General features: G+C 61.6%; 5 protein-coding genes across 11 annotated transcripts; 1 reads left to right on the plus strand and 4 right to left on the minus strand.

Annotated features, from left to right (window-relative positions):
* Positions 1-1,387: 1,387 nt before the first annotated feature.
* SYNGR3 (synaptogyrin 3) lies at positions 1,388-5,893 on the minus strand. Its single transcript, XM_045460751.1, has 4 exons — positions 5,652-5,893; positions 3,175-3,412; positions 2,925-3,067; positions 1,388-2,845 (listed from the first exon to the last, which is right to left on the minus strand). Exons 1-4 carry the CDS (start codon positions 5,748-5,750, stop codon positions 2,636-2,638), a joined length of 690 nt encoding a protein of 229 aa, XP_045316707.1. The 5' UTR covers positions 5,751-5,893; the 3' UTR covers positions 1,388-2,635.
* A 2,589-nt stretch (positions 5,894-8,482) lies between these two features.
* On the minus strand, positions 8,483-11,709 carry GFER (growth factor, augmenter of liver regeneration). Its single transcript, XM_045460660.1, has 3 exons — positions 10,772-11,709; positions 10,189-10,385; positions 8,483-9,283 (listed from the first exon to the last, which is right to left on the minus strand). Exons 1-3 carry the CDS (start codon positions 11,636-11,638, stop codon positions 9,121-9,123), a joined length of 1,227 nt encoding a protein of 408 aa, XP_045316616.1. The 5' UTR covers positions 11,639-11,709; the 3' UTR covers positions 8,483-9,120.
* A 2,632-nt stretch (positions 11,710-14,341) lies between these two features.
* NOXO1 (NADPH oxidase organizer 1) lies at positions 14,342-16,801 on the plus strand. 2 transcript variants are annotated; one of them, XM_045462319.1, is made up of 8 exons: positions 14,342-14,656; positions 14,736-14,816; positions 14,993-15,068; positions 15,169-15,346; positions 15,497-15,678; positions 15,773-15,877; positions 16,171-16,288; positions 16,371-16,801. In XM_045462319.1, the coding sequence occupies exons 1-8, from the start codon at positions 14,591-14,593 to the stop codon at positions 16,681-16,683; spliced, it is 1,119 nt and encodes a 372-aa protein (XP_045318275.1). In that variant the 5' UTR covers positions 14,342-14,590; the 3' UTR covers positions 16,684-16,801. The 2 variants fall into 2 exon arrangements, with proteins under 2 accessions (XP_045318275.1, XP_045318274.1); XM_045462318.1 differs by having other exon boundaries at positions 15,169-15,678.
* A 112-nt stretch (positions 16,802-16,913) lies between these two features.
* On the minus strand, positions 16,914-23,486 carry TBL3 (transducin beta like 3). 5 transcript variants are annotated; one of them, XM_045462315.1, is made up of 23 exons: positions 23,285-23,400; positions 22,980-23,084; positions 21,856-21,907; positions 21,678-21,773; positions 21,547-21,594; positions 21,300-21,441; positions 21,120-21,204; positions 20,865-21,035; positions 20,697-20,772; positions 20,520-20,613; positions 20,255-20,436; positions 20,009-20,150; positions 19,843-19,901; positions 19,654-19,757; positions 18,773-18,920; positions 18,455-18,685; positions 18,297-18,367; positions 18,060-18,216; positions 17,912-17,970; positions 17,548-17,651; positions 17,381-17,452; positions 17,139-17,297; positions 16,914-17,054 (listed from the first exon to the last, which is right to left on the minus strand). In XM_045462315.1, exons 6-23 carry the CDS (start codon positions 21,334-21,336, stop codon positions 16,945-16,947), a joined length of 2,061 nt encoding a protein of 686 aa, XP_045318271.1. In that variant the 5' UTR covers positions 21,337-21,441; positions 21,547-21,594; positions 21,678-21,773; positions 21,856-21,907; positions 22,980-23,084; positions 23,285-23,400; the 3' UTR covers positions 16,914-16,944. The 5 variants fall into 5 exon arrangements, with proteins under 5 accessions (XP_045318271.1, XP_045318270.1, XP_045318272.1 ...); XM_045462314.1 differs by lacking the exon at positions 22,980-23,084 and having other exon boundaries at positions 23,285-23,486; XM_045462316.1 differs by lacking the exon at positions 23,285-23,400 and having other exon boundaries at positions 22,980-23,103.
* Positions 23,487-24,341: 855 nt separating this feature from the next.
* On the minus strand, positions 24,342-26,666 carry RNF151 (ring finger protein 151). 2 transcript variants are annotated; one of them, XM_045462323.1, is made up of 4 exons: positions 26,277-26,666; positions 25,819-25,964; positions 25,416-25,488; positions 24,342-24,876 (listed from the first exon to the last, which is right to left on the minus strand). In XM_045462323.1, the coding sequence occupies exons 1-4, from the start codon at positions 26,277-26,279 to the stop codon at positions 24,391-24,393; spliced, it is 708 nt and encodes a 235-aa protein (XP_045318279.1). In that variant the 5' UTR covers positions 26,280-26,666; the 3' UTR covers positions 24,342-24,390. The 2 variants fall into 2 exon arrangements, with proteins under 2 accessions (XP_045318279.1, XP_045318278.1); XM_045462322.1 differs by having other exon boundaries at positions 25,416-25,512; positions 26,277-26,663.
* Positions 26,667-27,004: the final 338 nt, after the last annotated feature.

Genomic DNA, 27,004 nt, shown 5'->3' on the forward strand with positions numbered 1-27,004 from the left:
CTTTACCCTCCACTGGGCCGCGTAGAGGCCACCTGCCTTCCCTAGGACCCACCGGAAGCCCCTCACAGCTGATGCCCTCTTTGCGGGCCTGAGTAAAACCAGCCCCACAGAAGAGTAATCTGGATAATAAGGCATCTTGTTAACAGTATCTAAAATAAGCTACTCCTAATGAAGCAAGAACCATACTAATATTAGGCAACACTTAAGTGATGCCTGCCGTGTGACAAGCCCTGCTCTGGGCTCTGCATATGCCTTAGCATGACCCCCAGCCCGCTCCTGGGACCAGAATTATTATCCCCTCTTACAGAAGGGGAGGCTGAGGCACAGACGAGCTGAGAGACTTACCTGAGACAGCCCTGCTCAGATGTGGCCAAGCTGGCATTCCAGCCCCAGAGACAGTTCTCAAGGCCATTTCTCTCAACCAGAAGGTTATCAAACAATTAGAAATCTAAGAAATGAGGGGCACCTGGGTGGCTGAGTCAGTGAAGCGTCAGACTTTCGGCTCAGGTCATGATCTCACGGTTCATGGGTTCGAGCTCTGCATGGGGCTCTGTGCTGACAGCTCGGAGCCCGGAGCCTGCTTCGGATTCTGTGTCTCCCTCTCTCTGCCCCTCCCCCCTCATGCTCTGTCTGTCTGTCTGTCTCTCTCTCTCTCTGTCAAAAATAAATAAACATTAAAAAACAATTAAAAAAAAAAAAAAAGCAAACAAGACCAAGCTGGGAAAATCTCCAGAGATGGAATTAGCTGGCCATGGAATGTGGCTCTGGAAGCTGCACGGAGCACCTGGGGGGGTCCCAGGAACGGAAGGCAGACATGTAGAGAAGGGGACAGGCAGAGAAGTAATGACTGCTTTTCTTAGCATTGAAGAAAGACAGAAAGCTTAATAAGCACTGGGGTGCACCTGAATGGCTCTGTTGGTAGATCACGTGACTCCATCTCGGGTCGTGAGTTCCAACCCCACATTGGAGTTGCGTGGAGATCAATAAATGGTTGTTTAAAACACACACACACACATAACACAAGTACTAAACAGGATACTTCTTTAAAAAGCCACATCTCAACACAATACAACTTATAATACATTTTACCAAAAAGGAAACAGATAACCCACAAAGGATAATCATCCTTGTCTGTCGCTCTCAAATATAAACGTCAAAAAAAAAACAAAAACAGTTTAGATTAAAAAAAAGAGAGAGAGAGAGAGAGAGGGGTCTCCTGCTTTGAGCCACCCAGAGGGATGTGTGGTGGGGGCCTCAGGGACCCCCAGAATGTGGGCATCAGCCTGACCTCCCCTTGCTGCCCCTTCCTGGATTCTGGGCGCTGATGGGGCAGATCCCAACCTCTGGCACCCGCAGGGGCAGGGGTAGAAATGACTCGGAGACTGTGCCGAGGAAACTCACTTACAGTCTTTATTGTAAAGAAGTTGCAGTTGAAACATGGGGACACTGAAAATACACCATCAGGGATTGTTCTTTGGGAAGAGGGAGAGAAAGATCCATAGATACAAAAATTGTAAACATGTTCACTTAAATACCCACACATAATTGGTCTATGCTACAACGTACAGGGCTGTCACTCAACTGCAACTCCAGAGGGAGGCGTCTGTCTGTAAGAATGAAATGTGGCAGCCGCATTTGGTATTGACATAATGTAAAAAGCCGGCTTTGAGCAATGCATGAGTCGTCAGCTACGCAGAGGGCCCCGACCTTGGGCTGTGCCTTACCACGGGGGTGCAGGGCAGTTTGCTGAGGGGATGGTCCGGGAAGCCAAGGTAAAGGGGTTTGCACAGATCGGCCGTGTCCGGGGCACTGTGGGCATGGGGAGCCTCTGGGCCTCCCTCCTTGTGAGGGGCTTGTGTCTCCAGGCACCCAGGCGTCCCCAGCCTCCCTTAGGCAAGGTCTTACTGAAGGGGTTGGGAGAGGGCAGGTGGCCAGGCCTAGAGCCGTGTTGTGCCTTCCTAGCCCAGAATGCCCACATGTGGGCAGGCTCCCGGGCCAAGGCAGGTGGGGATGGGAGCAGGGGCCACAGACAGTGAGGCTGCTTGCGGGGAACTAGGAGGTGAAGCCCGAGGACTTGACCACAATCACAACATCAACAGGACCAGGCTAGTCTAGCGAGCCTGTGAGGGCAAGTGGGTGGAGGCTCCAGACAGAGCGCACGCACAGCCCCATGGGGTAAGCCACCACAACAGGAGCAGGGACCGTCACTACCCTCAGGGACACGGGATGGGAACAGCGCCCATGTCTGAGGGGCAGCCCCTGCACCTCGCTGTGGACAGCTAGACCCCTGACCCCAGAGTGGACAGGTGAGCCGGGGGCTAGCTGACTCAGGAGAGGAATGGCCCCCTCCCAGGCTGATTCACCAGAGGTTGGAGGACACACGTCCAAGACCGCACTGTCCCCTCCTCAGGACCTTGGGCCTGGGGCCAGCGCCTAGGGGGACAGGGGGAACCTGGGGGGGGGGGGCAGCCTAGGCACCCTGGGGGCTACCCTCTCTTGGCCCCAGATGGCCCACAGTGGCCACCCCCTCTGTCCCTGGCGCTGGGCCAGGAGGACCTGAGGGAGGTCCCAGGACGCCCTGGACCCTGCCTGCCTTGGTGGCAGCCTCCGAGCCCTGGTGGGGGCCTGCCGGCCACTAGTAGGCAGGCACCTGGTACCCTTTGGGGCTGGTGTCCAGGGTCTCGGTGAAGGGAGGGCTCTGGTAGGTCTCGGTGCCCTCCACGCCGCTGCCCACCGGGTAGCCAGGATAGGTCTGACCCGCCCCGGCGCCCAGCTGTTCGGTGGCAAAGAGCGACATGTCCGTGCCCAGGCGGAACCGCTGCAGGGCCTTCACAGTGAGCGCCACCTGAGGGGGAGCCCGGGGTCAGCCAGCACCGACCCCGCCCCGCCCCGGCCCCGGCCCGGCCCCCGCCGGCCGCACTCACCCAGCTGAGGATGGAGAAGAAGCTGAAGGCGATGGCGGCCCGCGCCGCGTCTCCCGCCTGCAGCGTGCCGGGCCCGGGCGCCGTGCGCTGCCACTGGTTGGTGAGGAAGCAGAAGCCCACGAACCACAGGAAGGACCAGAGCCCTGCGGGCAGGCGCGCGAGTCAGGGGAGGCCGGCGCGGGAGGCCCCGCCCACCGCCGGCAAGCCCCGCCCCGGACGAAGCCCCGCCCCGCGGCCCGGCCCCGCCCACCTGAGAAGCCCAGGTCCAGCAGCACCGCGCGGCGGCGGTCGCGGACGCTGCTGATCTGCTGGAAGCGCACGTCGAGCAGCAGGAAGGCGGCGCAGGCAAGGAAGGCCCCCAGGCCGAGAGCGACGCCGAAGCGGCAGGCGCCCGCGTTCCCGTTGAAGACGCAGCGCAGCTCGGGGCCGCTGTCGGTGTTCACGTAGCCCTCGTTGACTATGGGCCCGAAGACGGCGATGGAGAACACCTGCGGGCGGCGGGAGGGAGGGGGCAGGGGCACTCAGGGCCCTGCGGTGGCGCCCCCTTCCCAGCCGAGGCGGATGTCCCCGTCACCCACCGCGACTGCTCACGCCCTCGGGCCTGTCCCTACCTCTCCCCGCAGCACAGGGCCCATCTGTGGATGGGATCTTCGGGCACCCTTCCCTTAATACCTCCCTCACGTATTTAAAAATTTTGGACATTGGAACGCCTGGGTGGCTCAGTCGGTTAAACCTCCGACCTCAGCTCAGGTCACGATCCCACAGTTCATGGGTTCAAGCCCCGCCTCGGGCTGTGTGCTGACAGCTAAGCGCCTGGAGCCTGCTTCAGATTCTGTGTCTCCCTCTCTCTTTTCCCCTCCCCACTCCCTCCCTCCCTCTCTCTCTCTCTCTCTCTCTCTCTCTCTCTCAAAATAAATAAAAACATTTTTAGTAATTATGGACATATACTATTTAATGAGCATCTATTATGCTCAGGCACTATGCTTAAAACCACGACTTTACATGGATTCCTCATAGAATCCTCCCTGCAAACCACAAGGGGGCCATTGTTCTTATCCCCTTTATAGATGGGAAAATTGGGGCTCCAATTAGTGAAGTCACTTGGCTGATAAAAGATGGGGCTGACATTCAAACTGGGTCATCAGCACCGCAGGGCCCCTACACTCCAGACTGTAGGAACAGGAGCCTTCACCTGGATCAGTGATTCCCAGGCTCCAGCGGGTGGCGCTGTGGGAAGCAGGTGTGAAGAGAGGGGCCAGACCACACAGGGAAGCCGCGGAGGGACAGCTGCACAGCTGACACCCAGGCCCTGCCTAGAACCCACCCTCAGCATCCGGCAGCTGTGTGGCCCTGCTTCTTAACATGCCAAATACAGTAACAGGTGCAGCTCATGGAGTATTGGGGCCAGCGAAATAATGCCCACCTGCCGTGCTGCACTTGGTGGGCACCCAAGGGATGACAGCCCCATGTGACTGATTATTGGCACCATAAGTGTTCCGGCTCAAAAGGTGATACTATTAACCTTCGGGGTTCAGTCAAACCACAGCATCCCGTGCCCACAAAGGCTGGAAGGCAGGTGGCAGCGGACCATAGTCATTTTACTTTATTTATTTATTTATTTATTTATTTATTTATTTATTTATTTTATTAAGGTAGGTTCCACAGCCAATGTGGGGCTTGAACTCACGACCCTGAGTCACATGCTCTACCGACTGAGCCAGCCAGGCACCCCCGGACCACAGTCATTTTAAACCTGATGCTGCTGTTTTAGCTCTGGGCAGCGCTGTGTTTCTAAAAACAGACCTTCAGTTTCAACTTCATTTCTCTCCTTTCCTTCGCCAGCTCCTTGAGATGAAGTTCGGAGGGAAACCCAGGTGTGGGGTATGGATATGTGCCCCCAGGGTGGTCCACAAGTCGCACCAGAGCTGGCACTAGGATACAGGGGTCCTATCCTGGTCTCCCCCAAGTCAGCCCACCCTGGGCATCGCTCTCCTTGAAGACAAGCGGGCAGGTGCAGCTGGCACCAAGTGCCAGCGGCTACACAAAACCCATATAGTCACCCCACCTCTCCATCTTTCCTGCCTGGAAGCGTTCGAGGGGGAAGCAGGACTCCCCCTCTAGGGATGCCCCACTGGGCGAGGCTGTGCCCAAATCTGCCTCTCCCACACCACCCCCTGGAAGTCCTTCTAGTGCAGAGCCCCTTCTTGCTGCCCCACCCAGAGGGATCCCAGAGCACCCCCACACTCACAATTGCAACTGGGGGGCCTGGGAAAGGGCCAGTTCCCTTCGAAGGAGGCTGGAGGATGTGTGTGGGGGAGAAGCGGGCGGAAGCTCTGCCTGATACACTTGGCTCCCACAGCCCCCTCCTCGTGCTGAGATGGAGCGCTCGAGCCCAATCCCGTCCCCGCCCCTGTGCCCGCTTCCAGGTCGTGAGAACAAGAAAAACGGAGCGAGGGCTAAGGTAGGGGACAGAGTTAGACCTAAGGAGGAATTGGAGGATGGGGGCGGCGGGCGGTGACCTCTCAAGGTCCCCCGGCGGTTGCCGCCGGCCCCTCCCCCTCCCGCAGGTGGGCGCGCCCAGCCCGGTGACGTCACCCCAACCTGCGGCCGGCGGGGGAGGGGCCCGCGGGGACAAGGATGGGGGCGAGGGGCTAGGGGCAGCGGGAAAGGACGAGGGATGCGAGGCCAGGCGAGGCGGGATCGGGGGCCGGGGCGGGGGCCACTCACCCAGGACGCGACCCGCAGTAGGGTCTGGGGCCGCCGGGCGAAGCTCACGGGGTCCAGGGCGGCCCCCGCGCGGCCCGCGCCGAACGAGGCTCCCTCCATGGCTGGCCCAGGAGGGACGTGCGCCCCCGGCGCCCTCTGTCTGTCTGTCCGTCCAGCCGGCCCCGCCCGAGGCCGCCCGGGTGTGCTGCCGATGCTGCTGGCGCTGCCGCTGCTGCCGCCGCCTCCCGGGAGCGCGCGCCGGCCGCGGCGGGGGCGCGCGGGGCGGGGCCGAGCCGGTGCCCCCCGCCAACTGGTCCGCGCGCCGGGCTGGAGCCCGCCCCTCCCTCCGCCCCGCCCACCGACCCACCCCCTACCTTCACTTGCTAGACCCCGCTCTGAGATGCAGACCGCCCGCCGAGCCCGCGTCTGGAGCAGGGGCTAGGGGTCCGAGCCGCCCCTCACGGGTGAAGTCGGGAGTCAGCAGGGGAGGGAGACGCTGGGCTCAGCCTTTCCCGCAGCCAGGCGAAGGGACAGACGAACCTGACCCCGCCCCTCTGAGCTGAGCTCTTTGGCGAGTGAAGGGTAACCCGCTAGGGCTCCAGCGTCTTCCCCAGCCAGCCCTCAGGGAAGGGGAACCCGACTCCCCGTCCCTGGTTCCCCGCAGACCAGAGAGAAATTACTGGGCCCTTCCAATGAACCCACACAGTTGCACCCTAGCTTCTCCTTCGGAAGGTCCTAACCTCCCTGACAGGGAGAGAGAACGGCCTCTGCCGCGCAGAGGCACTTATCCAGGAGGACAGAGCCCACAGGCCAGCATGGGTGGGGCTTGGGGGACATTTCTGCTCCTTTTCGGTGGCTGGAGGCAGTCATTCCAAGGGTCCCCAGTGAGCCCATCACACTCCTGGTCTCCCCAACCACTTGAGGCTGACATGTTTAGTTTGGGGCCACAGGGTGGGAAGAAACATGAGATGGGGAGTTTGGACAGGCTGGGGTCCCCGCCGGGTCTCCTGTGCAGACCCCCAAGCCCAAGATAGACAGGGTCCCCTCCTCCCGTTTTTCTTGGCCAGCCTGGCAGGGTCCAGGACGACTGCTGTGTTTGTGGCTTGGGCATCGACAGGAAACGTTGGCATTTCTGGATCATTTACAGTGCCAGGTGTGGCACCACAATGGTGGGAGGCAGGGACTATCAGAGCCTCCCCCCCCCCCCCCCACTTTTCAGATCACACACAGGCAGCTGGTTGAGTTCCCGCATCACATCAGAAAGCGACTGGTGCTCAGAGGGTCCTTGCTGTGCTGTCCGTGTGCACAGTGATGCCTGGTCCCATCCCAGTGTGGAAGCCATCCCAGGGCAGGCATGGCCAGAAGTGTCGCCGGTGAGACTCGTGGTCCATTCCACTGTGCATCTGGTCGGTCACCCTCATCTGTCAGCAACAGCTCCTGGTCTGTCCTGAGCACCATCTGTTTGCCCCTTTTGTGTGACCATTTGCATCAGCATCCCAACAGGCTGCTTTCTTGGGCCTGAAAAGCAAACCTCTACTCCTGACCCCCTTCCTGTCCGGATGCCCCCTGGTATTGCTCCCTTTAGTCCCAGGGACAATTCAGACGTCCCCACCCCATGCTTCCAGGTGTCGCCCTCTCCTCACGTTCCTATTTCGTGAGCCCTTTCTCATCACCCTTTTGGGGTTCTCTCCTCTTGTCCAACCTGTGACCTCCTGTGACCTTTGAACCTTGGGGGTCCCAGGGCATGGTCCTGGGGCTTTTCTCCTCCCTCTCCGCTCACTCCCTTGGTCTGTGTGCTGTGACAGCTCGAGCCAGAACCTCCCCTTGAACTATAGTCCCACTTGCCTTCGCCTGGATTTGGGGGCGGGGGGAGCCTCCAGGAAGCCAGAGTTATGGGAAAAGGGAACATCCAGGCGGTGTGTTCCTGAGCCAACCACAGCATCCCTAGAGAGGCCAGCCGGTTCCCCAACTAGCAGGTGACTTGGGAGGCTAGAAATAAGCCACGTGCAGGGAAAAGTCCACCCAGAGGAGGAAAGCGGCGCGACTTCTCTGCCGGCTGCTCTCTGCCTCCGATTCCTTTGCGCCACTGTCCTCTCTGGGGAGGCCCTGCGGAAGCCAGCACCCCCGTGGTGCTGGTTGGGGGAAGACGCTGAGGAAGCCATGCCAAAGGCTCTGCTTCTGCCATGCTTCTGCCAAGATGCCATGAGCACAGAGATGACCAGGGCATTAGGACCCCAGGGATGGGGCTGCTTGTTACTGGTCCATTCCGGCGGGGGGCCACGCCTGGGAGCGGATCCGGGAAGACGCCCCCAAGCCTGCTCCACCCACAGCCTTCTCCAGGTCACTGATACCCAGAGCAACTTCATCCTCCCAGCTGCTGGGGCCCAAACCTCACGGTCCACTCTGGCTCCTTTCTCTTGGCTCTACTGCTACCCTGGGGCAAGCCTGCCTCTCCGCGGTCACATGCCTGCCCTCCCTGCTCTCACCCACACCTGCCTCAGCCCAGATCCGCAGCCAGAGGAACCTTTGGGAACTCATCTTGCCATTCCCTGGCTCCAAATCCTCTGAGACCTCCCCATCACGGGAGGTAGGTGGGTGTTGAAACAAAGTCCTTGCCTGGTACCTTGAAGACTCGGTGCCGTCTGACCTCCCACTCACCTCTGACCTGCCCTCAGCTCCAGCACTCGGCTTCCGTGCTGTTCCTGGAGCTTCCTGGGCTGCTCTTGCCCCGGGACCTTGCCCTCCTCTGAGCAGAACTTGGACAGAAGGAAGCAGCTGCCCAGGGCGGCGCGGACAGGCCCTGTCCCTCGCCGCAAGTCCCAGCACAGAACACACCGAAGCCAGGCCCTTGGTCACCTCTCCATCATTTTATTTTGGTCTCAAGCTGAGGCTGGCCCCACACGCCTGCGTCAGGCCTGGTACAGGTAAGTGCTGGACAGGAGGCGGGCAGCAGCACGGGTGGAGCCTCAGAGAAGCCTGCCTGTGCTCTCCCCGTAGGGACCGAGCGGGGGCGGGGGGCGGGGGCGCCTCAGCCCCCAGGCCTCTTTTCCCGAATTACTGACAGCACTCAGCCTACGGAGCTGCGGTCACTGCAGCAGTCTCTAGCTACATGGTGGGGAGACCATGGCCCAGCCTCGAGGAGCAGGACAGGGAGCCCAGGCAGGCCCTGCACTTTCTCGTGCAGGGAAGTGGGCCCCAGGGCGTGGAGGCTGCATTCTGAATGGAAGGCACAGCCTGGACTGCTCCTGCCTCCTTCACCTGCAGCCCCCGGGGCCTCGGCCGAGGAGGAGCCAGCAGGGCGTCTGCGGCAGGCACCTCCACTTGTACTCCAGACCTAAGAGGGAAAGGGCCCCAAGAGCAGTGTCTGGGGATCACCCAACTGAGACACGACAGGCTGTGGCTCCGATGCACTTTAATGAGTGCCCCGCCCCTCTCTACCCAGGCTGCCAGCAGACCCAGGCTGCTGTCCCACGGCTCTGCCGGCCACCGTCTAGTCGCAGGACCCATCCTTCCAGCCGTCACGCCAGCGCTCATCCACTTGCGAGCAGTCAAAGTCCGGCTTGCCTAGCTTGCGGTTCACTTCATTGTGCAGGCGGCACAGCCACTGGGTGAAGCACGCCCGGGTGCGCGTGTCTGGCTGGTTCCTGCATATCCTGTGTGGCGGAATCACGTAGAGGATGGGGACGGGCGGTGGCCCCGCTGCCCCTGCCCCTCCAGCTCCTTGCCTGCTCCATCCAGGGAGGAAAGCTGGGGTGCTGCTGTCAGCTACACCCAGAGTGCCCTTGTGCTGAGACACAGGAGCTCCCAGAACAGGGCTGATCCTGCAGTGTCCAACAGTGATGGGCTCCTCGGCCAGCTCGGGCCCCCTTCCTGAGGAGCTTGGCAAACCCTGACAACAGCTCAGAGCAAGACATTAAGGCACAAACCAGGCAACTTTACAACCTCATAACAATCAAGAAGTCTCCCCGAGCATCCCTGGCCCCAGGCAGTGTGTGGAAGGGGTGGGGCCAGCACAAAGGCATAACCGAAAACCAAACCTGTTTCTAGCACCTGGGGCCCCGGTGCCTCAGCTTAGCAAGGGACCTGTTCCAACTGCCCAGGCTTCACAGGGCTGCCCTGGCCCCCACATTCAGCCCAGAAACACCTCCTGGGTGCCAAACAACAGCTCTTGGGCCCCCCATTGAGGAAAAAGGAACTCTAAGGAAGCAAAAGCAGTGGATTCTCAAGGTCTCGAGATCAGCAGTCCTGCTCCAGAAGTCAGGCAAAGTGGACTCCTTAACCTGCCCGGGCCTCCAGTGCTAAGCAAGGGACTTTGTAAGAGAAGCCTGGCCAGGCGCCTCTGGCTGTAGAAAGAAAGCAGCAGCCCCGGGCAGCTTGGCCTTTGAGGAGAAAGGAGAAGGCTCAGTGGATCCAAAGCCCACTGCTGGTGCTCCCTGCTCCGGGAAACCCTCTGTCACCTCTGCACCTACTTGTCCAGGCTCCCCTTTATGACATCAGGTAGGGGCCCCAAGCCCAGGCCGATGCTCTGCTGCCTACAGATGAGGCGGACACAACTTACCTCTTCCTTATGTCTTCGGCACACTCCTCACACGGGTAAAACTTGGAAAATAAATGTATGAACTGAGCCATGTCTTGCTGCTGTTCTGGGGTCGGCAGATCGGGGTAGTAGGCGGCCAGGGTGTGGAGGACAGCCCAGCTGTGGCGGCCCAGTTCCTCGCGATCGGGAGGGCAGTCTTCCCTAAACTTGCTGTCCCGCTGCGGGAGGAGATCGACCAAGGGTCAGTTCACCTCCCTGGACCAGGAGGCGACAAGACTCCCCTTTTCCCCGCCCCAAGACAGAGGCTCACTGTCTTGAGACAGAAGTCCTAGGCCACCGATCCGGCACACATGTGGCTGAAAGCCTAAAGGCCGGCCCTCCCTCGGGGCAAGGTTTAGGGGCAGCCTACCCTGCGGGGCACATGTCTGTCAGGCATAGGGCCCGTGGGGCCCCTCGACTTGGGCCTTGGGAGATCAGCGCGGGGGCCCGAGAACAAGCAAGGTGTGGGGGCCGAGGGCGCGGGTGCTTGTGCGGGCCGGGACTAGGGGTCAGCCGGGCTCGCGGGCCTCTGCGGGTAGGTGGCGGCCCCGGGGTGCATCTGCACCTTCTGCTGCGTCCGCATCCACGTCTTGAAGTCCACGCAGGCCCGGCAGGGCCGCCTCCGGGACGTGTCCTCCTCGGTGACCTGAGAATCGGAGGTCGGCGCCGGGGCTGGCGTCGGGGCCGAGGCAGCGGCATCTCTCCGCCCCGCGCCCCGTCCGCGCGCGTCCGTCACTAGGTCGTCCATCACCTCGGAGCGCGCGCCGCCGGGCAGAAACGAGAAGAGGTTCCCGCCGTAGAAGCGCCCCCGCTCGCCGGGCGCCGCCATATTGCTCGCGCAATGCCTGCCGGGCCAGCTCGGCCTCCAGATGGGCCTCCAAGACGGCCGCCAGGCCAGCGCGCGCGCCGCCGCCAGGGCGCGGCCACAGGACCCGGGCGCGCGCGCCGCGGGCACAGGCTCGGGTTCGGCCGCGGGTTGGGAGGACGGGCTCGAGCTGGGGCTGGGGCTGGGGCTGGAGCTGGGGGCGGGGGCGGGGGCGGGGCCCGGGGCCGGGGCGGGGTCCGGCAGGGAGGTAGGGCTGTGGGCCGAGGACCGCGCTCGAGAGGCTGCAGAGCCCGAGGCTTGGGTCCGGGTCGGCGTGGGCGAAGGGCCAGCAGCCCGGGTCCTGGCCGCGTCGCTGGGCCTCGATCCGCGTCCCGAGCCCGGCTTGCGTCGTCCGTGGCGGCGCTCCCGCTTCCTCCAGTAGAAGAGCAGCGTGTTGTGGAAAACGCGTCGCGGCCGCGCGCTGGACTCAGGCTGCTGCGATCGAGGCGAAGTCCGTGTTCCGGCCCGTGACGCCCCCATCGCTCTGCTCTGACCGCCCCGCGTGCCCGCGGCCAGGCTCTGTGCCCTCAGCCGGGGCGCGCCCAGCGGCGGGAGGCGCGGCGCCATGGCAACGAGGGACGGTGCAGTGAGCGCACAGAGAACGGCGCGCGCTAGGGCCTGGGTCCCGCGGATCCCTCCGAGCGACCGGCGCCAAGACAACGGGCGCCTCGCAACGCGGGGCGGGGCTGTGCCTGCAAAGAAGGCGGCGCGCGGCTCTGGGCTCCTCCCGGCCGGGAGGAGCCCGGATCCTCCAGCCTGCCCGAAGGGGTTATTTCCACCTGGGGAGTCGTCTCAGCTTCTATACCTACTTTCATTCATTATGCAAATATTTGTGTAGTGCCTAATCTGTTCCAAGCACTGGTCTAGGCGCTGGTCAGGGTGGGCACAAGATCCGTCCCTGACCTCCTCAGCTCCTTGTCCAGTGGTCAAGACGGAAAAAGTAAAAACAAAACAAAAAAGGAGTCACACTAACAAATGTTCACTTACAAATTATGGGGACCATGAACAGGGCGTGGTAAGTCAAGGAGGCCTCATTGAGGAGGTGCCCCTCAGGCAGGGGCCTGAAGGATGAGGAATCGGCTAAGGAGGGCAGTCAAGGCCAAGGCTGGAGATGAGAGGGTCTTGGCCTCTCACATGGGCAAAAAGTGGGTGGGACAGGACCTGGGGAAGGTGGTGGGAGGAGAGACTCAAAGCTAGGCAGGAGCACGGGAGGGCCTCATCAACTGCCCTCGGAGCTGGGAATTGATTTTAAGGACCATAGGAAGGTGCTGGACAATTTGGGGCAGGGCTACCCCGACCTGATCCCATTTCTACCTCGGTTTGTTTGTTTCTAATTTGAAAAAGAGAGCAAGGGAGAGGCAGTGGGGGGTGGGGGAGAATCCGAAGCAGGCTCTTCGCTCAGTGCGGAGCCCGAAGCGCAACTTGACCTCACAATCCTGGTATCATGACCTGAGCCAAAATCAAGAGTCGGACGCTCAATGGACTGATCCACTCAGGCGCCCCCTGATGAGGGAGCATGAGGCAGGCTGAGGGGCCAGGCACAAGCTAGCACACCCCCATCCCCAGGTGGGATATGTGTGATATTCCTTGGACGCTGGACAAAAAGAAAAAAAAAAAAAAAAATGGTTAAACTGGTAAGTCTCCACCCGTTTACCAGAAGAAGGCAATCCTGCAATAGCCTAAAGTCCAGAAACTCACTACTGTCTTAACGTTGATGCTTTGCTAGAGGAAAAAACAACCTTAGTTTCACAATAGCTAGGCCTCCAATAATCTGTGAGTCTTTAGCATATGACAATCTCATTCTAGTAACTCCCTCTCCCCAACTCCATAAAATGGTCACCCCACACCTATAGTGCAGCTCTTCCTACCTATGGGTCCTGTCCCCGTGCTTTAATAAAATTGCCTTTTTGCACCCAAGATGTCTAAGAATTCTTTCTTGGCCGTCAGCTCTGGACCTTCCCCCCCGTTACCCTAAAACCTCATCACCCCCCATTTCTATTTTGCAAAGATTCCTCTGGAGAGTGGATTTCATGGGAGCTAGTGAGGAGCACGGGCATGGGAGGAGGGGGCAGTTGTCCAAGTGAGAGGTGAGGGTGGGGGCTAAGGAGAGGGGATAGAAAGGAACCGGGGTTGCTGGTGCTGCGGAGCAGGGGTTTTCAGTTGGGGCAGGGAGAGGTCCCAGCAGTCTTCCGGGCCCCTGGCTGTGAATAAACCGACTCTTCCCCAGCTTTTCTGCTCTGTCTTCCAAGGGAGAAGGGTCTGCCCACCCTGGACCCTGCCAGGCCAGCTGGGCCCTCAGCACGGCCCCCACTGAGCTTGGGGGAGTGTGACGGCTGGGCTGAAGGCACCCTGCAGTTCAGGCCTGTGTCCACAGGTGTTCATTGCTGGGCCAAATCCAGGGAAGGTTTGAGGGCTTCAGAGAGAGCCGCTGGTTGGACAGATACACAAAGGCCCTTTGTCAAGGCCAGGGTGGTTTCTGGGAGGGCTGCCCTAGAGGCTAACCCCTCCCTGGACAGATTGGGGTTGGAGTCCCAACATAGAGCTGGTGGCCCCAACAGCAGGAAAGGCCACCATATACTAGGGTTGGATGGACTTCTGGAAATCATCCCTGTAAGGAAGCAGCTCAGAGATGTGGGGCACGTGAGCACGCCCCGTCGGGGGGTTCCGGGGCCTAACTTCTCTTCACTTCAGTTAGTCACCTCTGATTTCAGAGGTTGTGTTTGCAGTAAATTGTGATCAATCAGAAATTCAGAGGCAGCTCTCAAACCCGTCCTAGTCACCACCTCCCCCAAGTGCCAGTGACTGCAGAGATGGACCCTCTTTGTCCTGCCCCAAGTCACTCCCACCCCTCCCCAACACATCCAGAAAGACTGATATTAACTATCCATTGAATACAAATTTCCTCCTCTGTGATTTGGGAACATTAAGAGGTCCTCCCTCCAATATGAATATTAAGCCAAACAATGTTCACAAAGCTCTTAGCACTGGGTCCTTGGTTCCAGACTTCCCAGGTGAGTTCAAAGACAGGTCATGGAGCACGCCCCGGAGGAGGACCTCCCTAGTCCCAGTTCCAGCAGCACAGGGCGTGGAAGAGCGGGAGAGGTAGGCCAGACCTGGCGGCACTTTGATGGCTTTCTTTTCCTCCTCCTTTCTGTGGCAGACTCAGGCCAGAGGGCCTCCAGCTACAGTCCCCACCCTCCACCGCCTCCTTGCCTCACCCCTGCCAACCCGGCTCCACCCCCCCCCCCCCCCCCCCCCCCCCCGCAAGCCCTGCGTTGCTGTCCCTCCACCCAGATCTTCTACTTTGGGCACTGTGAGGACGCTGGGAAGGACGGAGGGCAGGGCAGTGCTACAAAGACCCGGCAGGTCTGGGACGTCCCCGGGGAATTCCAATCAGTTTTCCCGGTGCTGGGGAGTCCCCCTGGCCCCTGTGAGCAAGGTCGCAGAGGGATACTCGCAGTGGGTCGCCACCCTTGGCTAGCTCCAGAAGCCCAAGTCCGTGACTCGGGAGGCACAGCGATGGCAGGCCCCCGGCACCCCGTGTCGGTATGCACACTGGCCCTAGTGCAGACAGAGCGGCATCAGGTATGACCGGGTGGGTACCTGCCAGCCCCAAGGAAGGAGGGAATTCCTGGCCCAGCCCCTCCAGTATTTCTCCCAACAGACATTTGCCTTCTCTGTGAGCTGGTCGGACGACAGTGACACCTTTGTGCGCAGGAGCTGGGATGAGTTCAAGACACTCCACGTGAGTGAGCCTGGGGGACCCCGAATCCCCGGCAGCAAGACCCACCAATGACCCCTGTCTGGGCGTTTGCCCTTGCCCCCACAAGGGCGTCCAGCCCCTACGACCATCCCAAGGGAACCCCACCCCCCCCAAGGGAACCGGTGGACTCTGAGACCGATTCGCCGGTTCTCCCTCAGAAGACCCTCAAGGAAACCTTCCCGGTAGAGGCGGGCCTGCTGCGGAGATCAGACCGCGTTCTCCCCAAGCTTCGCGGTGAGGCCGGCAGGGATCCCGGGAGGGGCGGGGCGCCAGCGGCCCGGCAGAGAGAACCCTGGGGCAGGGGTCCCACAGCCTGTTCCTGTCTTGCCCGCAGACGCATCGCTGTTGGTGCGCGGGGGGCGCACCGGACGCGGCCTAGCGCGCCTGCGGCTGCTGGAGACCTACTCGCGGGCGCTGCTGGGGGCGGCGGAGCGCGTGTCCCAGAGCCCGGCGCTCACCGGTTTCTTCGCGCCGCAACCCCTGGACCTGGAGCCCACACTGCCACCTGGCAGGTGCCTGACTCGCCCCCAACTCCCTGCCTGTGGAAGAACTTGGAGGCTGGGGGGGGGGGGGGGTGGTGGTGGTGGTGGGACCTACGAGGAGCTAAGGCTGGGCGGACTGGTGAGGGGTGACCTCTCACCTGTACCCACCGCCCTTCCCAGTCTGGTGATCCTGCCTGCCCCTGAAGAGCCCACGCCCCGCCCACCGGACAGCCTCACCATCCGTGGCCTGGAGGCTCAGAGCCTGCGCTGCCTGCAGCCTTTCAGCACCCAGGACATGCAGGGCCGGCCTTTCCAAGCACGGGCCCAGGAGGCCCTAGACGTGCTGCTGCGACACCCCTCAGGTAGGGCTGGACAGGACTGTGCAGACTCGACCACCTGCCTCCGGGACCTCAGCGGGCTTGGGGACCCGAACCCCCGCCCGCCTCTTGCCCACAGGCTGGTGGCTGGTGGCAAATGAAGACCAGCAGACAGCATGGTTTCCTGCTCCCTACCTGGAGGAAGCAGCCTTGGGCCAAGAGCAACAACCCCTAGGGAGTGGTGGTATGCCAGTGCCCTCCTCCCCACCCTAAGCCACCTGCCATCTCTGGGCAGGCTGCAGCAAAGCTGAGTCACAGGAAACACCTAACAGATGGAGGAGATCGAGGACATGGGGCGACTAGGTGGTGGCAGTGACCCCATAGCACGTACTTGGTCCCCACAGTGAGCTGGAGCCCCAGTGGCTTTGCATGCTATCCATTACCAGGGGGATGCCTTAAGGTGATTCTGTGGGAGACCACAAAGTGGGGACCCCGGCCTCTGTGGCCCTGCAAGTGACCCCGAGCGCCCATTCCCAGGGCCCCAATTCTGCACTGCCCTCGCCTATGAGAGCAGCCACGAGGATGAACTGTCCGTGCCCGCAGGGGCGCGCGTGCGCGTGCTGGAAACATCCGACCGCGGCTGGTGGCTGTGCAGGTGAGTAGGGGCGGGGCTGGAGCTGGGCCCAGCTTGGGGCGGGGCAGGATCCAGGGCTGGCCAAACTCCGCCCTCCTCACAGGTTCGGCAGGCGCTCTGGTCTTCTCCCGGCCATGCGGCTGCGACCAGAGGGCCTGGGCGCTCTCCTGAGTAGACCGGGGCTCCACCGCGAGGCCAACGGCGAGGAGGTTAGAGTGGGAGAGGCCCAAGGCTCCCCTGAGACCTCCCAGGCTGCGACCCTTCCCCCTACCGTGCCCGCCCGCCCCACGCTGAGCGCCATTCAGAGCCGCTGCTGCACCATCACCCGCAGGGCACTGCTGCGCAAGGACCCCCTTGAGGGTGTGTGGAATTGCGCAGAGGGCAAGGCAAACGCTCCAGACCCTGGGGAGGACTGATGCCAGCCACCACCATCAGGGCTGGAGGAGGAGCATGTGAGGGTGGGAGCCTTGGCGGGAAGGGCCAGGAAGCTATACTCCTCCATCGCCTGAGTAAAGCTCTTCTGACTGATCCACACCTCGTGTCTGCCTGTACTTAGGGGCAGGGCCTTTTGGGTCTTGGCCAGGCCAGGGCACAGGGGTGGGACCTGGGACCTGGGCTGAGACAAAGCCCCGACAGACACAGGGAATCAGAGTAGAAAAGTAACCTTTCAGCATGTTTCAGAGAGCAGAGGGGGCCACAGGCAGGGGGGGCAACTTCATGTTGTGCCACAGGAAGTCCAGGAAGGTGGCTGCCTGCAGCGTCCGGCTGAGTCGCTGAAAATGCCGCTCTGGAGGAGGACAGAGGGACGTCAGGGGGTCTGGCCGGGCCGCGCCCTGTCCCCCCGGCCCCCTTCCCCCCCCCCCCCACCTACCAGTGTAGGGTAGCAGGGCCTCGAGTGAGGCCTGCAGGCCCTGGTAGGCCAGGAGCTCTTCCGGGGCCTCGTGCCGCAGGAGCACACCCAGCACAGCCTGGGCTTCGTGGCAGTGCCTGGAGTTGGTGTTCCACGTGACACAGAAATGCAGCAAGGCCTCTGTGGGTGACAAGGACAGTCAGACCTGCCCGCGGGCTGCCTTGCCCATACTGGCCACTGCCCAGCCTGCCCTCCCACCCGACCTTTCTGGTCTCGTCGCAGCTGCAGCACTGTGGCTCCCAGCTTCTCGCAGGCCTCGGGGTCCCTCCGGATGGCTGTGGGGGGCAGGGGAAGAGGGGAGACTGAGTCCCAGGGAAGGGGCACAAGATGGACCCAAGACCCCGTCTGTGTGGCCCAAGGCGGCACTGACCCTGGATAACAGTCAGCACAGTGTGGGGCCGGTCCAGGGAGATGGCCAAGCCCAGTGCCCGCAGGTACCGTCTCTCATGGAGCAGGTTGTCCAGTTCTTGCTGCCTGGTGGGGGGGAAAACAGGGTCACTGGGGGACCTGGCTGGGACCGACAGCGGAGCCATCCGAGGGCTGACTCAGGAGTCAGCACCCTGGCCCGAAGCACCTGCTGGTGGTGAGCTGTGTTGCTGCTCCAGCCTCAGTTTCCCCATGCCCTAAAGCATAGCTGAAACCTGCATACCCCGCTCCAAGGGTGCGATACACGGGACGTGGTTGACACGGGGGTGGCACTCACGGGGGAGCTGGGCGAGGACCCCCACACTTACTTGACCACCTCCTCCTCCCGCTTGGCCTGCTCTTCTGCTTGCTCCTCTTCGGTCACATCCTGGGGTCAGAGCGAGATCGGACCGGCACTAGCATGCAGCCCTGCACCTCCCACCACCCCTCCCCGACCCCTGCCCCGAGCCTACATACCTTCCAGAGGATGACACAGGAGTCACTAGCACCGGTAAGGGCACGGTCGTCCAGCCGGCTGCAGTGCAGCCCCCAGACTTTGTCCTCGTGGGCGTCCAGAGTCTTCACACACTCGTTGCTCTTGATGGTCCAGAGCTTCACGAGACCATCAGAGCCGCTGGGGTCGGGAATGGGAGGGGGCTCAGTCCTGGGGCCCATCCGGCAGCAAACCGCCACCCGTATCCCCAGCCCCCGCACCTGGACAGCAGCTGTGTACCGCGGCTTACGAAGGCCACCTTGAGCACAGAAGCATCGTGCCCCTCGAACGTCTGTGGGATGGGGCGGGTGAGGGGGGAGGATGTGAGCCGGCACCGGGGAGGGGGGGGGGGGCCGGGCCTGCGGTGGGGACAGCTTACCTTGAGGCAGCTGAAGTCCTGCAGCGCCCAGAGCTTGACGGTACCATCAGCGGACGCGGTGGCCAGCACCTGGTCCATGGGCGAGAACTGGACACACCAGAGGCCGCGCCGGTGGCCTGAAAAGACGCCCAGCAGCCGGCACTGCGGCAGAGCCCAGAGCTTGGCCGTGCGGTCCTGTGAGCCCGTGGCCAGCAGCTTGTCGTTGGGGGCAACAGCCACACTGTTGATATCCTGGGGACGGGAGCAGGTGGCGACTCAGGCTCCCATCCCGGCAAGGGCCCTGTCATACCCGTGCCCCGATGTGCCACGTGCTGTCACCTTGTCATGGCAGCGCTGTGTGGCCTGAGCCTGGAGAAGGACAGGACCGCTGTCCGAGGATGCACCCTTGGACAGCAGGGCTTCAGGGATAGGCCACAGCTTCACGGTGCAGTCCTGGCTGCCCGTCACCAGGAAGGTCTCCTTCAGCCTGAGACCAGATTTGGGGTAGGGGGAGACACTTGCTGAGTCACGGCCAGCCCTGTCTACCAGGGCATCACAGCCGGAGTCTGCAGGATCACGGTCCCAACCAGGGGGACCGTTCCCGAATGCAGACAGCTTGTGGACAACCCCCACATGCCTCTGGAACCACTTAATTCACACTCTCCACCACCTGCCCTGGGTCCACCGGAGTTGGTGACTTTGTCACAACAACACCCCACCCGTCCCCTAGCAGAAAATGTCTTCTTTGCCCGAGCCTTGCTCAGTGTCATTCTTTCTGACCTGAAACCTCCCTCCCCTTCCTAGTTTGTAAAGTTTACTTTGAGAGAGAGACAGAGAGACAGGGAGAGAGAAAGTAAGACAGCGTGAGCAGGGGGAGGGGCAGAAAGAGAGGAAGAGAATCCCAAAAGGCTCCACACCACGGGGTTCAATCCCATGAACTATGAGATCAAGACCTGAGCCCAAATCAAGGATGGAGGTTTAGCCGACTGAGCCCCCCAGGCGCCCCAAGCCTCCCCGCTTTTATTCACCCAGCCCCAAGACCACTTCTGAGGCGCCTCTACTTCCAACAGCAACCGGGGGTGCCCCTGGTGTGTTGTGATATATCCCCAGTCCTAAGCCTCAAAGATCAAGGCCAAAGCCTTCCCCCCACACATCCCCCTGAGCTGGACCCCCATTAGCAGGGTTCTGCAAGAGCACGGACTCCAGCCCTGACCCACTACCTAGAGCAGCAGATCGTGCCCACGCTGTGCGTGTGCCCGGAGCCCTGAGCCACACAGGCCACCTTGCCAGCCTTGTTCATCCTCCAGATGCAGATGCTCTGATCCTGGGAACAAAAGGGGTGAGGACAGAGGCTGGGCTGGACTTTCCCACCTGGGACCCAAGCCTCCACACCTCTCCAGATGCCTTACCTTGGCACAGCTGGCAAAGAGCCGCCCCTTCCGGAAGACATCCAGGGCCAGGACAATATCTGGGAGAAAGCAGAGAGAAAACGGCCATCGATTACGGTAAAGGAAGGCAGCCCAGCCCAGCCCAGCCCAGGACGAAGCGCTGGGGGCATCAGCTCAGCTCGCTCACCGGTGTGGCCGTGGAGAATCTGGCAGGCCATTGTCTGGAGCTCAAACACTTTCAGGCTGGGGCTGTTGGAAGCCACGACGATGTGGGAGTCTTCGGGCCCGAGAAACCGGACGTCCAACACCTCCTCGCTGTAGCCGGCAAACTGGGGGTGGTGGTGGGGGGGGGACAGGAGGGTCACAAGCCAGAGCCCGCATGAGTGGAGGGCCGGCCCCCGCAGGCCTCGGGCTCGGCAGGGGCGGAGCTCACCTGTTTCCGCAGCTGCAGGGAGCGAGCCTCGTAGAGCAGCAGGTTGTGGTCGGCGGTGACGCTGACCAGCAGGCCGGCGGAAGGGGCCAGAGCGCAGCGGGTCAGCTCCTGCTTGGGGCCCGGCAACTGCCGCTGTGTGTACACACACTGCCCGGAGGCCGCCTCCCACACGCGCAGCAGGCCTGCGTGGGGGCAGGGGTGCTGGGATCCGAGTCCACAGACCTCCCCCAGCCCCCGCTGCCCACCCTGGCCTGGCCCCGCACACCTTGGTCTCCGGCTGTCAGGAAGTGCAGGCCCTTGGACTTCACGCCCAGCTCCGGTGCCGGCTCCTCGGGCAACAGCACGGCGGCCTCCACACTCTGAGGATAAATAAGCAGGTCAGACAGGCAGACCCACCCTCTCCCTGCCCCCTTCACTGGCCCCGGCCCCCCGGAGCCCCCACCTCAAACACTGGCACAGTCTTCGTGGCTTGGTGGGTCCGGAGGTCCCAGACAACGCAGATTTTGTCCCGGCCCGAGCTGGGGGGGGGGGGAGGAAACAGCCACCTCAGTTCTCAAGTGTGAGCTGTAGCCCTCCACTTCCCGTGTGGCCCAAGAGGCTGTCCGCTGACCTCAGCATGGAGTGGCCGTCCGCGCTGAAGGTCAGTGAGGTGACGGCACTGTAGTGCGCGGTCATTGTGGCCAGGCACAACTGGTCCTGTAGAGACCACACGCGGATGGTGGCGTCCCCAGCCGAGGAGAAAAGCAGCAGGCGTGCGGGGTCCGGGTGGAAGGCCACCAAGCTGCAGGCACGTGGTGGGGTGGGGCAGGTGAGCTGTGAAGCCCTGGGCCTAACGCCCCGCCCGCCCTGCCGGACCCCGACTCACTGTACGACCCCCGATGACCCCCGAAAGTGGTGCGTCCCGTAGTGCCGCACGACGTCCCAGACACGCACTGCCCCGTCGCAGCCACCTAGGGGAACGTGTTTGAAGTGAAGGGGCTGCTGTGCCCGGAGACCGCTGACCGTGGGCCCTCCAGCCGGCCCGGCCACCCAGTCAGGGCCCTACCTGTGGCTAGCAGCGTGGAGGTGGGGTCAAAGGCCATGGCGGCCACAGGGGCCGTGTGTATCGCCTTCCACAGGCGGGTGATGCTGCCCTCTCGCCAGGCCCACTGAGCCAGAAGCAGTGCCCGGCTGGCTGTCACCAGCACCTGGAGGAGGATGCGGTTCAGCTGGGCGTGTGGAGACATGGCCACAGGTCCTCAAAGTTGGACCGAGAGGTCCCAGAGTCCGCCTCCCGTCCCTGCGCCACGTACCTCGTCGTCTGGGCTGAGATCGAAGGCGGTGATGTCCTCCTGGTCCTCCTAGAGGCGAGAGTTGGCACACGGTACTGTGAGAACAGGCTGCCCCCACACCTGCCCCCTGCCCTGGCTCTCTCCATCCTCACCTGTTCCAGGCTCCGCAGCACAGCCCCCGAGGCCACGTCCAGGATGTTGACTCTGGTACCACAAACGCAGAAGAGATGCTGCCCAGTCTGGTCCAGCTGGTGACAGAAGGGTCTTAGCCAAGATAGCTCTCTGCAGCCCCTGCCTGCCCCCCCACTCTGCCCCTCCCCGGGCTGGTACCTGCACCTTCCCGCCCTTGTAGAAAGGCTCGATCTTGCGCTCGACAGCATAGCTAGAGGGATGACAGGGGGGGAAGACGGTGAGTCACCCACCCCTTGGTCCCGGGTGCCAGCTCTGTGCGGGGTGCTCTCCCAACAGGACCCTGCCCTGGAGGAGATCCCAGGCAGAGGCATGGGAGGTCAGAGGTGGCTCTTCTGTCATCTTCTCTCAGCAGCACTGTGGGATGGGTGTTGGTTACCCCCATGTCACAGAGAATGGGACACCCGGAGCTGGGCAGTGATTCACGCCAGGTCCTCAGGCAGGAGGACAGCAGCCCAGGCTTTCCGGAGAGTCCCCAGAGCCCAGAAGGCTGTGCCTTGGGGGCCCCCTGCTGGCCGTGGGAGGCCAGCTCAGGGTACCAGCCTGGAGCAACAGCCATCTCCCAGGGCCCTCCAGTCCCAGGCCCAGGCCGCCCCTTCCCCAAGCCTGGCCCCTTCCTCCCACCCACCAAGTAGCCTTCATCTGTCGCCTCCTCCCTCCCCCCGCTGCTGCTTCCATGCTGGTCCAGGCCACTGCACTCTCATCTGGACAGCTGCTCCAACCTTTTCACCAGGCCCCTATCTCCCACCTCAAGGGCTGCTGCCAAAAAGGCCTTTCAGAACACACCTGCTTAGGTCACCACCTTACAGATTTCCGAGACCCTGGCTGGAGGAGCCTCTGCTGACCTTTTCTGTGTCACACAGGATGTTCCCTGCGTGTGGCTTGGGTCTCTCTTCCTGGACTTCAGTGATGCCTGGCTAACTCCACTGGGGGGAAGCCTGACAACCAAGATGAAATGGGAGTCCCCCAACCCCCGAACCCAGGTGGCTATCCCACAGAGATGTTCTTGGCACCAGGCGTTGCTCGTCACTACTAGTGACAGAGACGATGCGCTTGACATGTTTCTTCTGTCACACCGAGCCCCCACGGAGGGAATGAGTCTGTCCGGTTCACCAGGATGGTCAGGGGATCTTGGGGAATGAATAAGCACAGGATGCGGGGCCTCCAGGGCCACGGCGGACCCGCCCATCTCCAGTCGTGTCGAAGAGGGACAGCTGGGGAAAGCCTCCAGGCCGCCTGCCCCAGAGTGGTTCTTCTCCCGGTACCTGAGGGTCGAGGCGTCCCGCTGCCGTCCAGGATCAGCCGCGACTTGTGCTCAGCCCGACCCTTCCTCCTCTAGACTTTTTCATCCACAACTCCTAAGCCAGCTCCTGATGTAATAACCGAGGCTGGCCCCCCGACTTTGTAATAACGCAGCCGCCACGACCCCTGCGGGGCAGTCCGCACACCGCCCTCAGGCTCTCCCCAGGCCCGAATGGGCGCCCGGTGCAGGGCGGGCGCATTTGCTATTCCTGCTGCGAACCTCGCTCCCTCCCTGGGCGGCACCCGCAGCCGCAGCGCCCCGGCTCACTTGGCCTTGAAGCGACCCACTCCCGCCACGGGCTCCGCCATGTCGTCGTCGTCGCCGCCGCCGCCGCCGCCGCCGCGTGAGGGAACCCGGCTCGCCACTTCTCACTGCCGGCGCGCTGCAGATGGCGTCACGGCCCACGACTATGGCGTCATCAGCACTGTGCGCTCGGCGCCATCTTTACTGTGGGCAGCTTCCGCCTAAGGAAGCGGAAGATGCATTTCTGGCCTGGAGGGGCGGGGGTAGAGCGGCGTGGAGGCGGGCTGCGGGCGTTGGGCGAAGATGGCAGTTACGGGGTTTGCTGTTTGCCTTTTAGTGGAAATTTTAAAAGAGAGTCGTAGAAGATGTTTACTAAACTGATCCCAAGACTCCTGCCCCCTGGGCATTCTGGGATTTGGGGGCAAGTGCGGTCGGGTGCGGTCAACTAGGTCCGGCCTCGGGGCTCATGGTCTGGCGCAGACATTTGGGAGACACCAGAGGAGAAAAAACAAAACCCTGCCTTCAAGTAGCTCAGGTGCTACAGGGGAGAAGGGTGGGCGAAGGAAGGGCGAGAAATTAGTGCGCTGGATGGAGCGGAGTGCAGGGGGTGCACTTTCACATGGGGTGGTGGGAGAGGATTCATCGAGAAGGTGACACCTGAGCCAGACCTGAAGCTGGTACGCATGGACCCCTGTGGCTGTGTGGGGGAACAGTGCTTGTGGCTCCCGGGAACTAGCAGAGAGGAGAATGGAAGGGCAGGAGGTCGGAGACAAATGGGGGTTCCTCGTGAGTCATTGTGAGGCGTTGACTTCTAGGAGTTCAGCGTTTTGAGCTCTTTGTGTGATTGGCTGTGAAGCTAGTAAGCAGATCCCTTCCCTGGGAGAGGATCAGGGGAAACCTCTATGAGAAGACATCCGAGGGAAAAGAAACCAGGCAAATGGAGAGCAAGGAGAAGAGCCTTCTGGGAAGAAGAGGTCCAGGGAGAAAGGTCGTCGTATCCCTGCGGAGTGAAGGCAGTAGTGCCCGGAAAGGGGGCAGGGTGACAAATGGGATAAAGCTGTGATGCCAGCAAGCACAGAGGTGGTAGGGGGGGGGCCAGGCCTGGGCTCCGCGTTTATTTACGTCTCTAATTACAAGGTACCTAAGCCCGGGGCTCCCCACACCTCGGCCCCAGTGCTGCCTTCTGGGGTGGCCTCAGTCTCCTCTTGCGGGGTGCCCACGATCAGCGCGTCGTCCTCCCGCAGGAAGTCCCGGAGCTGGGCCAGCTGCCTGCGGATGAAGTTGGTGGCGTGGTGCACCTTGCGCACACGCCGCAGGAGGCCCAGCACCAGGCTCCGGCTGCGCTCCTGCCGCTGGCTCCAGGCCTCACGCAGCTCCTGGTAGCAGTTGTGGTGGGCACGCTCCACCGGGCCCAGAGTGGCCCCACAGCCCAGTGGGCAGTGCTGCCGGGCCCCGTGCTGGCAGTGCTGCCGGTGCTCGGCCAGGGCCCCACGCGGCACCCGTGCCGGGCAGCCCTCGTTGGGACAAGCCATCAGCTCAAAAGGGCAGGAGTCCTGGTGCCCCCTGCGATGGGCCAGGGGGCATGTCACTAAGCAGCCAGCTTCTGCGTTCTTGCACTGGGGGTAGGGAGAGCACCATGTGAGCCAGGCCAGCTTGGACACTGCCAGCTCACGAGCGGCCTACCTTCCGCAGACTCCCCCATCCGTCACATTGAACTGGGAGACTGCCAAGCCCTAATGGCATGAATGATGAGGAGAGGGAAATCGTCGGGCAGATGCTTGGAGGTGGGAAGAATCTAGATCTCTGAGGCACAGGGCCTGAGGCTTGAGGAACCGAGACATCTATAAAAATAGGGGGCTGGAGAGTAGTGGCCAGCACAGCAGACACTTCGTTCTCTAAAAATTTTGTAGAATCCCCATTTTACAACTGAGGCCCCCGGGGCTCAGAAAACTTAGGTAACTTGCCTAAAGTCACACAGCAAGTAAGTGACAGAGATGTGACTCAAACTCAGGACTGATGACCCCCAGGCTTCAGTCTATGCTGCTGGAGCAGAAACCCTCCGGTCTTTCTGATAGGATTCTCCTTACCCCTCTCCTGGCTCTCCCCCTGCCCTGGCAGGAGCAGAAGGGTGGTGGGAGTGGGTGCTTCAAGCTACCTTGACTTCCAAGCGGCCAATGGTCCTCCGAAGTTTATTTACATGGACCATCTTTTTCCGTTTCACTTCTTTCCTGCAGCACGGACAGGTCTTTTGTCTAGGAAGCATGAGTGGGGGGGGGGGGGGGAGGGTTGGGAGTGGGAAGGACCAGTTGGCAGTAACATGCCTTCCCAGGAGTTCCCTTCTCAAGCTGGAAGAGGCATGAGGGCTTCATAGGGAACTCGGCTCTGAGGCTGGAGCCGCAGATCCCACAGGCTGCAAGGGCCCACATATTTTTATGTCCCAGGAGATTTGGCAGTGGACTCTTCCGGCCATTGTAAGTCACTGCTCGGCAGGTCTTCCTCTCTATTCCAGGCCACAGCCTTGCTCCTGCCCTCCCAGCCTCTCGGGGACCCACTAGCACCTGGCTAGCCACCGGAGGATGCATTTCTTGCAGAAGATGTGGCTGCATGGCAGCCTCACTGGCCTCTTGAGAACCCCGTGGCATACGGAGCACAGGAAGCTGCAGTCGGGAGGGCTGGCGAAGAGGTTGAGATCATACCCGCCACTCTGCAAACGCCAAAATCAGGGCCTGGCTGGGACCAGGATCGGACCGTGTACCCAAAGGGAAACTCCCAAGTGGAGGGTCGGGTCAGCATCCATTTTGAGGGGGCAGCTGTGAGGGTCAAGACAACTACCAGTCCCTGGCTGGAACTGGCCTCAGTCTGGAGTTAGACCTGACCAGAGCCCTCGAAAATGTTGGTTTTCTAGTCTCGTTTGGGAACCTGTTACCCAGTGTTCACACTCAGAATAAGGAACGGGGTCCAGCTCTGGAGTCAGGAACAAACTTAAGGGCCAGAGGCAAGAGGGTCCCGTGCTCACCATGATCTGTGTCTGGACGGCAGCTCCACTGACCCCCAGGGATCAGGAGCCTCCATTTCACAGCAGGAGTGGGCCGACATCACAGTGGCATTGTCCGGCTCAGGCCAATCACAGCCTTGGTCCAGGGCCCACTGGTAGGTATTCTGTACCATCTAGCCCTTGCTTATAATTGAGAGGTAGGCAGTGTGGACCGGGGGCAGGTGTCTGGAGCCTCTGCCTGATCCCCAGGCAGTACCAGGCCGGGAACCAAACTTCTGGGTGCTGTTTTCCCAAAGCTGAGGCTTCGGCAGGAAAGTAGGAATCATTCCCCTGCCCTTCCTCAAATAGTGCTGCTCAGGCCAGATGTCCAAGAGTCCAGGACTTTTCCCACTGACCCACCAGCAGGTCTCTTAGGATCTAAGACATCTAGCTCCAGAGTACAGATGAGGGATGTCAGGACCAAATTCCCATACAACCAGTGGTACCACAGTAACGGGGGGCCTGGTATGCGGAAGGGTGTTCCAGAACAGGGAGGCTCTATTTGGGCAGGCCTAGGAGGAAAGACATGTGGAGACCAATCTCAACCTGGGAAACCAGGATGTTCCCACACCCGAGGCACATTCCCAGAGAACTGTAGGTTCACTACCAGAGTGTTAAGCTCACCAAATCCTAAAGACCCTATCCCCCTCCTGAGAGGGGCCACTGCAAGCCTTTGAGCTGGGGATCTTACACTCCGATGCTATCAACCT

This window comes from Leopardus geoffroyi, chromosome E3 (genome assembly GCF_018350155.1).
Source record: "Leopardus geoffroyi isolate Oge1 chromosome E3, O.geoffroyi_Oge1_pat1.0, whole genome shotgun sequence".
NCBI classification, from domain to species: Eukaryota; Metazoa; Chordata; class Mammalia; order Carnivora; family Felidae; genus Leopardus; species Leopardus geoffroyi.

Bases quoted from the DNA above. Each gene is read 5' to 3' on its own strand.
- SYNGR3 (XM_045460751.1), bottom strand. From the start codon at position 5,750: ATGGAGGGAGCCTCGTTCGGCGCGGGCCGCGCGGGGGCCGCCCTGGAC. The intron at 3,413-5,651 runs GTGAGTGGCCCC...CGCCGCCCGCAG, and splicing joins TACTGCGGGTCGCGTCCTGG to GTGTTCTCCATCGCCGTCTT. The intron at 2,846-2,924 runs GTGAGTGCGGCC...GCTCCCCCTCAG, and splicing joins TCTTCTCCATCCTCAGCTGG to GTGGCGCTCACTGTGAAGGC.
- GFER (XM_045460660.1), bottom strand. From the start codon at position 11,638: ATGGCGCCGCGCCTCCCGCCGCTGGGCGCGCCCCGGCTGAGGGCACAG. The intron at 10,386-10,771 runs GTGCAGATGCAC...CTCCTCCCGCAG, and splicing joins GGATGCGGACGCAGCAGAAG to CGGGACAGCAAGTTTAGGGA. The intron at 9,284-10,188 runs GTAAGTTGTGTC...TCCGCCACACAG, and splicing joins GCCGAAGACATAAGGAAGAG to GATATGCAGGAACCAGCCAG.
- NOXO1 (XM_045462318.1), top strand. From the start codon at position 14,591: ATGGCAGGCCCCCGGCACCCCGTGTCGGTATGCACACTGGCCCTAGTG. The intron at 15,069-15,168 runs GTGAGGCCGGCA...TCTTGCCCGCAG, and splicing joins CGTTCTCCCCAAGCTTCGCG to ACGCATCGCTGTTGGTGCGC. The intron at 16,289-16,370 runs GTGAGTAGGGGC...CCCTCCTCACAG, and splicing joins CGCGGCTGGTGGCTGTGCAG to GTTCGGCAGGCGCTCTGGTC.
- TBL3 (XM_045462313.1), bottom strand. From the start codon at position 21,905: ATGCTGTCGAGCGCAAGATCGAGCCTTTCTACAAGGGCGGGAAGGTGC. The intron at 21,036-21,119 runs GTGAGTCGGGGT...ACGTGCCTGCAG, and splicing joins GGGTCATCGGGGGTCGTACA to CTTGGTGGCCTTCCACCCGG. The intron at 19,902-20,008 runs GTGAGCGAGCTG...GCTTTCTCCCAG, and splicing joins GATTCTCCACGGCCACACCG to ATATTGTCCTGGCCCTGGAT.
- RNF151 (XM_045462322.1), bottom strand. The intron at 25,513-25,818 runs GTGCTAGTGGGT...CATGCTTCCTAG, and splicing joins ATCCTCCGGTGGCTAGCCAG to ACAAAAGACCTGTCCGTGCT. The intron at 24,877-25,415 runs GTAGCTTGAAGC...CCCTACCCCCAG, and splicing joins TTGGCCGCTTGGAAGTCAAG to TGCAAGAACGCAGAAGCTGG.